This window comes from Rhea pennata, chromosome 1, assembly GCF_028389875.1.
Source record: "Rhea pennata isolate bPtePen1 chromosome 1, bPtePen1.pri, whole genome shotgun sequence".
Lineage (NCBI taxonomy): Eukaryota > Metazoa > Chordata > Aves > Rheiformes > Rheidae > Rhea > Rhea pennata.
In genome coordinates, this window is record NC_084663.1 from 90348402 (window position 1) to 90359904 (window position 11503).

Sequence of the window (11503 nt, forward strand, 5' to 3'; positions counted from 1 at the left end):
CTGTTGTCGGAAAATTTTTAGAGATCCACATCTTATAAACTTCTGATACAATCTTTTTGTCTGAATACAAAAACATGGGATAGATGCAGGCTTACCCAGTGGTAAGCATTTTCAATTACAAGCTGGCTCAAAGCAGAATTCTGAAACTGACCCCTCCCTACTCCTACAACAGCTCACTTCTAGATCCACTTGCCTCTAATTTTATCATAAGCTAAAACCACTAATTAAGCAGCCCAAAGCACTGAATTTGGCATGTTCATTCTGTGAATACTCTGCAGGCTGAAGTATCTTCTGCTTCACTATAACTGAGCACAGATTTACAAATGGAGTTCGTTTTATTTTAAAATCAACTGATAGGGTTCAAAACCCCTTGTTACCTAGATCTTTCATCAAAATGGCCTTGTAGTACTTCCTCTGGAGAGCTGACATTCCATGATACAGAACCACTTCCATCTTCTTTGGGAGCTCTGCAGCCACTTCAGACTTCACTCTTCGAAGCAAAAATGGCTGCAGAAGATTGTGCAATTCTTTGGCTAGACAGAGACATGAAAAAAGAGGAGATTGTTGAATTGAATGTAAGGAATTTGTACAACAACTTCATTACTACTCTTTCCAAATAGAGGTATAAATGAACCTTACACCTCTTAGCAAGATGATTCAAGCCCAATTTTACAAACAGAAAAAACAAAACACAGCTGCAAACCTAGAGTTCTTAAGAGTTACATTAAGACAATTAATCATTACTTTTAATGGCTTGATTTTACAGGTAGTCAGCATTTAGAAAAGCAAACGAAGAGGACACAACATGCCTGCTTCCTAGTCAAGATAACAGTCGGATCTGATTCCAGCGCAACATTGTTTATTACTTGCCTGGCTCACTTTCCTTTTCAACCCCTTGGTAGTACTCAACAAACTCTTTTACTTGCTCCCGAGGAAAGATATCAGGGTCAATAAGGCTGAGTAAGGAGTACAGTTCCTGAAGGCAGTTCTGGATCGGAGTGCCTGTGAGCAGTAGATTGAAGCCTACTGAGAACTGAAAAAACCAACAGCAAAATAAAATGATCAGGCAAAAGTGTCCAGAATCAAAAGTCACTTAACACACAGTTCCACTCATGCCACTCTTATGTCCATCTTAAAGCTGATAAACGGCACAGAAATAAATGCCTGCAGAATGCTGCAAATATCTGCCCAAACCAGCCAACATAAGGTCTGGAGCAACAGTCCAGGAATTTTTTAAAGGTATGTAGTTCAATGTTGCTGGTGCCAGCTCAAATCTTATGTCCACATTTCACTGGCATGACAAGAGGTATATTCTATCCTAAGACATTCACAGCATGAGGGAAGCTGAAACAATTCTACTAGCTTCAATAAGTGTAGATGACTCCATTAAACAAGACAATGGAAATAGTTCAACTCAAGCTCCCATGAACCATGCCAGGGTTCCTTTCACCTGCACAGATTTGTAGATCCTCTCTTATTTTGGAACTTTTTATTGTCTGGGGTCAGTCAGACTTCTGACATTTCAGTCACACAGCTGTGGTTCAGTGCTATGTCTGCCTTCTTTACACATTTCATTCTCCCAAATTACTCCAACTTGTCAAGCACAAACATAAGCCAGAATAAGAGAGAATCTCCAAGCACTGTCCTCCACCTCCACACAAAGTGAACATGATAGGCTTTGATCTATCTGCCACTAAATATGGGAATCTGTTCACCAAATCTGATGGAAACTGGCTATGGCCCAGAGCTTAAAAAAAATACACAGAAGGACAAATACTGAATCCTCACTCTATATTGAAGAGAGAAAATTCTTTAGACATTAAAAGACAGCTGAGTTCTTTTACCTCAGAAAGCGTCCTGTGAAGCAGAGAGCTCTGATTTTTCAGTCTATGGGCTTCATCTACAACCAAGGCAGCCCACTTAAAACTGTGAACAAACACAAAACAGCATTTTAAGTTAGGTGCAGACAATTCATTCTTGTCAGTATGCAAAGAGTGAAATACGCCATGACTCTGCCTGGCTGAACTCAAGATGGCCCCACACCATGGCGTGTATGTTTCCACAAGAAGAAAAGAAAAGTTCACATTAGCCATTGAGAGACAATACTGTTTCTCAACTGTAGCCTAGATCTTTTTTTGTTTATTTTTGAAATCAAAACTAAGTAAATTCACTTTATTTTGTTACTTTTTTCCCCCTTCTTATTGCTATGGTGAAAATGATGTAAGCACACAGGTCAGTCAAACATCCAAGAAGGACTATCTTTTGGAGAAAGAGCTACGAAAGTAGGCCTTGCACTTGTGCAAAACCCTGAGGTTGTAATGCAGAGACACTACGAGTCTTTTGCAACTCACCCAAGATAGAAGTTTTGACTTGTTCTGGGTTTGATACAGCCATATCCAGGTGTCTCATCATGTATGCTACAAAATCACTGCTGACCTGGCAGATCCACTAGGCTTAATACAAACCCTAGATCTCTTCAGCTTTCACTGTGGGTGTGCACTTATCGCTAGGGTTTCAATTTTCACATGACAGAGTGATTTCCACAGTCAACCCTGGCTCACAGGTAGGCAGGGGAGGAAAAGCATGACACACTAGTTTCCTTACCCACACACTTCTCTTCTTAGTAGAGCAAAAGAAGTCTGAAATCACAAGGATCTACTTTCTCCCCACAGCTCTTCCTCTTCCCTTGATTCTTGTCTTTGCTATTTAAGAGTGGTTCTCCATTGCCAGGGCAGTCAAATGTCATTATTATTCTACATTGCATTGCAAAAGGGACACTGACAGAAGCTCAGATGCAGAGCAGAGTCTGATCTCTCATGTATTACATGAGAGCAGGGCTCTTCCTCAACTCATTTTTTAGCTCTTTGGTCAGCAGAAAGCAGTGCATCTCCTGCTCTGCTGGTCCTGGCAGACAGCTGTACCCTGCTTTTGAAGCAGTCACAGAAAAGGCAACAGAGTCAACCATTGGAGAATACCTTTTGTACAGCTCTCAAACAAATAGCAGTGGTGATAACACAGACTTTCTAGACTGTTAAATAGTGAAAGAGGCAGGTTCCAGCATAGAAAATAGGCGCAGGAGAGAGGATAGCTGATATAGAAAACTCATGAAACTGCTGGTTCTAAATGCCTTTTCCACTCAGCAATGCTGAAAACCTTACCATGTCTTGATTTTGTTACACTGCTTACAGAAGGTGATGGGACATCTGATAATTATGACCCACTTTTAAAGTGCTCTAAGACCCATAGAGGGCAAGGTACAAATGGTTAGCAGCCACCTTTTCCAGAAGGAATAACAGAGAGCGAAAATACTTGAGTGACACGACTTGGAATCACTAAGGTTATGTGCTAGCCTTAGAACTAGGAAATAGCACTGCAGCTGATGTTTCTATGATACCAGGGCTAATTATTTGTTCTCCCTGAGTACTTGCTGTTCAACATACCAGGCCCAACCTGCAAAACAAGCAGAATCATATGTAGCAGCACAGGACATGGTTTGGAGCTGTAAGAACTGCATGTCTGTAGCCATCTTTCACACTGCAGGCTCAAGGCTTGATTTCCACCATGATGTGTTCATCCAGGAAAATCTCCTATTGCCAGCAATGACCAAGAACATGTGCTTTGCAGAAACACAGCAGGGACCCCAGAGCCAGCCTGACCTGTGGTTTCAGTGGCTGCTACTGGATTTCCATTCCTACAAAGATCCTGAATCATTCATGAGATGCAACTGCCCTGAGCATTTGTCACATTATTCCTATTACAAGGTACTGACAGTATTACTGAAAGACATGAAAATTCCTCCCCATTTCAAGCACAGGCTTCTGGAAAATCCTTCATGATCATGACAGTACTTCCTACAGGTTAAGTTTCAGCACTATAATCAATCTTGCCAGAAAACACAATGCTCTCTAAGCCCTCCTCAGTTCTAACTGATAGCAAGAGACAATAAATTGCACAATATAGTATTCACATGTGATCATTAAAGTACATGGCAGGTCAAGTTCAGCAAATTTTGCATCTAATACCTCTAATATCTGAAGCTTTTGAAGAACACATCTGTCTCCTGTATTGATATTTAATGTACTACTACAAGCCATTATGTATCACTTTATTCTGAGTTAACTGGCTTGGAAACTGTCCTTGGGGTGAAGTTCACTGACATTAAAGATTCTTCACTGAAAGATGATAAAGGCAAAGCTTTAATCACCAGCAAAGAGCATCCATAAAGTATGGGATCTCATGCACATACAAATGTACACTTAGGAAACTGATGACAGACTACAGAATTAATTTGAAAAAAAATTAAAACCAGACTCACCATTTTAGAAATACTGCATCTTTGAGGCAAATCTATAATGAAAGAAAATGAATCACAACTTATGACTTAGTTTATGCATCAGTTAAGAAACACAGGATCTTTCTGTCTACTGCAAGCTATGATGAGATGGAGCAGAGTGGAATGAAGCATAATCTAAAGAAAGTAACATGATAGCAATTGTAATCACACACTGTTGTGATCCTACATTTTAGCTTTTCTCTGGCAAAGCACCAGTAGTAAAAACTCAGAGAAACAATATTAGAGTGATTTAGGAGATATGTACAGACACTAAAGTCTCTTCACCTCTTTTTCCACATCCTTCCTCTCACACAGTAAGAAACATCATACACCTTCAGCATCATACTCTTATTGATCCAAAGCAAACACAGTCTTCAGTGGATTAACTCGAGCTACTACAATGACTCACTAATAGCCTAAAGTGCACACATTGTTTGCCCAGCTTCAGATTCAAAGAGGAAGACGAATCAGGTTGCTCAGGAAAAATCCTTAAAAAGCACAGACTTCTACTATCAAAAGCAACAGAGAAAAGAAAAATACTAGCAAAGTAAGTATATCTTGACACAGCTAATCATTTTCTCAGGCTTGCTTCAGTGTGAGCACCTCCACTTATTACATTTAGGATAAGGATTATCACTGCTGCTTGTACCACATAGAAAAAGACATAGGTTCAAAGTGGTCAGCCCAGGTCATACAGATAGCTCCCAGAGGAAGGAGACAGTAAAACGCTTGAAGAGAGGGAAAGCAAAATGACAAAAGGACAGGGAAATCAGAAGGAAAAAATGAACTAGAAGCTGTAAGAGAGGCTTTTCATCTAATTTCAAATTGGTGTGTTTGTTAAGAGACTCTTTAAAGAAAAATCTACATGCTATACGAAGTAACACATGAGTGGGACTGACTCATAAATGAAAAACGAGAGCTTTTTCTGCTCATGTATAAATTAACCATCAGGTCTTCCACAGTTCAAAGGACCAAGGGAGCAACACTATTCCGGTCATTTTTCAGGGAAGTTCTGGTCAGATTCAGCCCAAAGTCCGATCAACTGTAGCAGAAACTGTACCATTTTATAGTCCAGGAATGAGAATTCTGTTTCAGGAGGACATGCTGAAAAGAGCACAACCACAGGGAAGTGCTTTCTAAGTGTTCCTGTGTTGCATGATTGATAGTATCTTAATAAAAATTACACAAGTGTATATATTTCTATTAAATGTTACAGGTCTGTAATGTACTATACACAGACATACACAAACTAAGATAATACATATACTGTTAACAGGCTGGACGTGTATCTGTTTTCTTTACTCAAAGTGTAATACAGCTATGTGATAAAGCCAGGGTAAATTGGATTTTAGTGAAAAATATTGCAGGAAGTTAGATGAGTTGGTGAGGTGAGTTGCAGGGAAGAAAACCACTCAAGAAGGTCAGATATATGCAGAGAGGAAAAGGCATGAGCTAGCCAGCACAGATGAATGAAAAGAGGGAGGAAAAACTTTGGATTTTTAAAATGGGGAGAGCAGAAGAAACTACAAAGAACACACTTCATGCAATCCTTAACTACCTAAAGACAGCACAACAATACAACTGAACAAGGAAACAGTTTGCATTAGATAGCTTCGCTAGCCAAATCCTACAGGTTTTTTTCTTTTTTTCTATCAATAAAAATCTCTGCTTTAATAAACACATTGCTACAAACATATCGTCTTACTAAGCCTAGGAAATTGAGCCCTCCTTTCAAGAGACAGACATCATGTACCTCATAAGTTGTTAAGAGCACGTGGAAATTAGATTGTCCTTTCAAGTTACCCTGCAGTTTGGCTCGTTCCTCCTTGTTGCCTACGTATGTCACAAATGAAAGACCTGGAGCAAACCTGTTGTCACAAGAAATAAAGAGAAAAACCACCAAGCTAAATCTTTCTTGAGTTTAAGACCCTAGACCCCATTATCAAACCTAGTTAGTGTACAGCACAGACACAAGGCTAAATTATTCAAACACTTTACCCTCCTACAAGATCTGGCTGGATGTCAGTTCTTGAATCTAACCTGTTCCTGATCGATTTGTGTCTCAGGTTGCCACCTTGTTTGCTGGTTCTAGTCTGAACAAATCCCATATTTGCTGCTTTCTCCTAGCTCTAATAGTCCAAGACAGGTGACTGCAAAGCAATCTTATGGTACATCTGGTGTTCTGAACTGAAAAAGCTGATGAGAAGTAGGATGTTGAACACATTTTCCCCAGATGATATCAAAAAATTGGTCCAACGTCAGTTAAAATAAATGGTAATAATGTCTGCAGCAAACAGTTCCAAGTCAGGGCCTCAGAAATTTATTTTCATAGACAAGAAGCAGATAAAAACAGTTCAGTGAAAGAAGAGTTGGGATCATAAAATTCTTCCTCATTTAATTCCATCACAGCAATTCACTGCTGATCCATAGCACTGATTGATGCACTTTCCCCTAGGTATTACAACTGTAAATCTACCCAGATCAGGTATTTTCACTTCACGGTCTAAACTGGATGACTTCAAGTTTTGAGAGACAGCATCATCCTACAACCACACAGGAAGTCACCTGTTCTAATTTTTAACTTCCTGTCCCTCCTCTTAAAAGGCATGTTTGGGCTCCAGCTTAAAAATATTATAAAAACTCTGTATTGTGAATGTGCCATCAGCACAGTCATTGCACCCCAGTGAAGATGGGTTGCATGCATGGATGTAACAGTATTTTGCATGCCTCTGTTAGCATGCAAAGAAATGCACCATTCAACTTGGGTCTTACTTTTCTTCATACAGAATCCTGGCTGTCTTCAGCAGACGTTGCCTAAGAGAGACTGAGCATGAAGAGTTACAAAACGAAAGAATAAAAAGCATGGAACTAGTGGGGGCATTTGTTCTGAAAGTCTAATACTATAACTTGGATGAATCCACGTACACGACAACATAGAAGAGATTGTGCATTAACTACAAGTGGTGTTTGCATTAATTTGTTGTTTTGGTAGCTTCCCTTTTTACTTTTTTTTTTCCTTTTGAAAGGAAGAAAATTGTTGGACTGAGTACATTTGAACAGAATCTTTGTAATTCACTGGGCAAGAATTTGACGATCTGGGCAACTACTGAAACTTACCTCTCCAGTTCTTCCTTCCAGTTGCTCAGAACAGACAGAGGACAAAGTATCAGAAATGACTCTTTGTTCGTTAACTTTTGGGCTAAATAAGTAAGCAGAGAAATAGTCTAGAAGGCAAAGAAAAGACACTTTTTTAGTAGCAAAAAAGAGCTCAATCTAATAGCCTGAAACTACATACATTTTCTCCTTCTTGAGCTTTCTAGCTGGTTCCTACAGGTTCTCTAGTACAAAGTGGAACTGAAGAAGATTCCAAATGAGAACCAGCATAAACGATAGAAAAGTTTAGATCCAAAAACAGTGATCTGGACATCTGGAGTCTCTTTTCCAAAGCCCTTTCTCCCACAGTCACAAAAAAGAGGAGCTACCATATATAATTTTTTAAAAATGACTAGTTTGTTATGGAATAAATACCATGAACTAAAGGAAAGCACAGCATTCATTCTCCAACAAAACTGCAGCCCATCTAAAAACTCAACACACAAAAAAAAATACTTTGATAAATGTTCATTTGTACTCAGCTTTAATCCATGTGCTCAGAAACCATCCTGCTGCAGCTGAGTCAAAATAATATCATTTTCACTGTTCTGGCTGGGTGTTGTCCCTTTGTCACAGACCCGTAGGCAAGAGTGGGCCTCATGGATAGCACAGCCTTGACAACAGCAGGATGTGCTGGTGTGATTCCACCAGCTGGAAATCATCGGGGGTGTCTATGGCCTGAGGCACCACACTGCAAAACTACGTGGGAATATAGTGATAAGAAATGAGATGACACTGCAGAAATGATCAATTCTGATAGAACTATGTGAGAATATAATGATAAAAAAATAGAATCAAAAATCATAAGGGTACAATGGAACCTGACTGGATAAAAAGATAATTGAGCTTGTGATTGGTTTAAACTGCTGCTTTTGGAGAGAGAACAATGGGAAGGAGCTATAAAAGATTAATGCCATCCTATACAGTGTGGACCCTGCTCGGACAGCTGGACTGACCACAGGCCCCTACCTAGTGAGAATGGGATGCCCGTACTATGATTCCTCTGTGACTGCTGGAGCACAGAATGATCAGAATTCATAAGACAACAACTTAGTTGCAAACCCAAAGGGCGCATAGAGTAATAGGTAGTGCCTGGCTACAGAAAATTAGGCTGAGATTAATCTAAGAGTGAATAATAAATGCTTATTACTTTTGGCTGTGCTACACCTGGAGTCCTTGCTCTTTTACAGTCCCCCTTAAGACAATCACCGTTCAAAAGAATCCGTGGCACAACACCCCACACTTCAACTCCATATAACATGAATTATACATTGAGAAGTCTCCTTAAAATCATCATTTGCTTTTTTACAAAACCCTGAAATCCTTTTGGAGCATTACTCAGGACCCAGCAGGTTTTAAGTAAATAAGGAATGAAAGAAATAAAGAGTTTTCTTTTGAGTAAGGGCTTTAGGATTTATTTGCTTAACTGATCAATCGTTAAGGTGTTGTGTTTTTTGTTTTTTTTTTCTCATCTTGAAAAAACACTGGCCAAACAAACAAACACGGCAAAGTTGATTTTTCAGAAGGAAAAAACCGCACCTGACAAGTCTTTCCAAGACCCATTTCATCACCCAGGATGCAGCCACGCTGGACTTCATAGCATTGCACCAGCCACTTTACACCTTCTATTTGATAAGGACGAAGCTTAATGCCTGAGAATAAAAGCCATTTGTTACATTTAGCTAGTCATCCTATACACTCTATATATTGTTACTGCTTGAAGACAAGCAGAAAGAGGTCTTGCACAGACCAGATCTACCTAACCAACTGTCTTGCAGGAAAATCATACACACTTTCAGCCTAAGATAGTTTCTCCTGCTGGAAAGGACTGATACAACGATATTACAGTGAATTCATTAAATTAAACCATATTCAAGAACTTGCATACACAAAATGCTCTAAGCCATTTTGCCTGTACAAGGATGTCTGTACAAAGATCTGTACAAGGATAATTAAACCACTACTCTTCATTCCTGTAAGATAGCTAGATTTTCAGCTCAGGTCACTTCTAACATATGTAAGAGATATGCTTTAGGCTAATGCTTGGAAATGTTTCTAAACAAGATGTTTTTCAGACTTCCCATGCTTATAACGTGTGATACACCACCACAAGTGTAGACTACCACAGCTACCACTACTGCAGAGCAATCCTTATTGTCAGCCGCAATACATCAAACACAAAATAAATCAATTAGAAATTTTCAAGGTCTTTTCTTGCTCTTGGATTTAAGTGCTGTGATTACTGGCAACACTGACATTGCTGCCCCATCACCCTAGCCCTCTCCTACTGTTAAACATAAAACTGAATGAGTAAACAAGGCGAGGACTAACTCACTAGCCCACCAAAAACAGAAGACCTAACTAGCAAATGGGTTGAGGTAAGAGTTCCTCACAGCTAAAGAAAGCATGCAAGGAGGCAGGTGGAATAGCCCAGGCACTCCATTTCAACACCTACCATTCAGGCAGTGGAAAGCACTTTATAACTTACATTAAATTTTATGACCCATTTTGACCTAGCTGAAAGTTGTCTTAATTTATTTGATAAAGAAGCGTAGAATGGAAGTTGCTTGAACTAAATTTTCACAGTCAAAATAGAGTCCAGGAAACCAAGATCCAGGCCTAATTCTCTAACTGAAAATACAAAGACCAGATGTCTGAAACACACAGCAAAGGCTTGCAAGAGGCATCAAGTAGGGATGCCTCTGTCTTCTGTAACAGCAATGGCCGACTTTTATAAGCCTGAGAGCCAATTCTATTTCTAGCCAGATGGTCAAGACAGGACTGGTACAATCGTATTTGTGCCATATAACATATATCTGCCACATTGAACCTACCAGATCCAAGCAATACTTCCAGCCAGGGGAGAGAGAGGGAGGAAAGGAGTGTGATGCACCAGGCAGCCTGCTAGCTTGGTGAGCCACTAGGATACCGGTCAGCATTCCTTAATTTGCGGCAAAGAACACATTAAGGAAGCAAATGTAGTCTCCCACCCAGGCTACACTCCCTGAAGAAAAATGACTGCTCCTATCAAACTATATAGATTCTATTTCCAAAATACAAGCAAGGGGTATGGTGTCTGACTTTTTAAGATTGTTTTTGTATTTTCCACCCCCAGAAATAGAAATGCTAAATGTATCCTGAGAAACTGAACATCAAACACTGGAATACTAAAGAAACAAAATAACTGTATTACTAAAACTGCCTGTCAGTATTACAAGAGTCAACACTAACGATAAATGGACTCATAAGATCTGTGATTAAAGATTTGTCCTTTTTTCCTGATGTTGTTGATTGGGAAGATACAAGTAAAACTCTTATGTTTCAGTACTTAACCAAATCAAAAAAAAAAAAAAAAAAACAAAAACAAAAAAACTTCAATCGTTATTACTTAGTCTTTATATTCTCTTTATTTAAATCGCTGAAGTGTGTGGATCGGAGTAACACTAACATACCACCCTCGCTAAGTAAGGGGGCCGAAACTGCAGCCGGCAGCCCGGAGGCGCCCGGCACTACAGCTACACGGCACTACGGTGTAGCCCGCTCGCTACACCGAAGAGGCAAACCTCGTTAAAATCAGTGTAATTGCTTCCGCAGCTCCCCGCGAGAGAGCAGCGGCTGCTGGCACTAACGGGCGGCTGGTGCCCAGCAGGGTGGACGCTCCCACGCTCCCTCCGCAGCCAGGCCCAGCCGCTTGATTAACGGCGGCAAAGCGGCAGCGCCGAGCGCACCGCACTGACCTGTCAGCCCCCACCGGTATATGTCCTTCTCCTCCACGCCTGGCCCCGCCGCCCGGGCTCCGGACGCATGGCGCAGAGCCTGGTAGAAGCAGGACATCCCAGGCAGCAAGGCAGCGCGACCGTCCCCCTACAGTGCGCAGCGGCCGCTAACGCCGTCACAGCCTGCCCCGGCCGCGCGCAAAGCGCACGCGCAGTCACCGAGCGCCGTAACGGCCTCCCGCGCGCGGCGCCGGCAGCGCGCAGGCGCCCAGCGCCCCGCCCCGCCCCGCCCCCTCGCTTG

General features: G+C 40.9%; 1 protein-coding gene across 4 annotated transcripts in view; it reads right to left on the minus strand.

Moving 5' to 3' along the window:
- The window catches only part of CHD1L (chromodomain helicase DNA binding protein 1 like), a 28991-nt gene extending 17606 nt beyond the window's left edge, over positions 1 to 11385 (minus strand). For all 4 annotated transcript variants that reach the window (XR_009960779.1, XM_062595262.1, XM_062595244.1 and 1 more), the window contains exons 1-8: positions 11224 to 11385; positions 9026 to 9138; positions 7451 to 7557; positions 6087 to 6201; positions 4316 to 4347; positions 1845 to 1926; positions 871 to 1033; positions 378 to 533 (exon numbers count right to left, since the gene is read on the minus strand). Coding sequence is in view for 3 of the 4 variants with exons in the window: in XM_062595262.1 (XP_062451246.1) it covers positions 378 to 533; positions 871 to 1033; positions 1845 to 1926; positions 4316 to 4347; positions 6087 to 6201; positions 7451 to 7557; positions 9026 to 9138; positions 11224 to 11320 (865 nt within the window). In the remaining variant the exon portion in view is untranslated. The remainder of the gene's footprint in view (positions 1 to 377; positions 534 to 870; positions 1034 to 1844; positions 1927 to 4315; positions 4348 to 6086; positions 6202 to 7450; positions 7558 to 9025; positions 9139 to 11223) is intronic.
- Between the last annotated feature and the right edge of the window lie 118 nt (positions 11386 to 11503).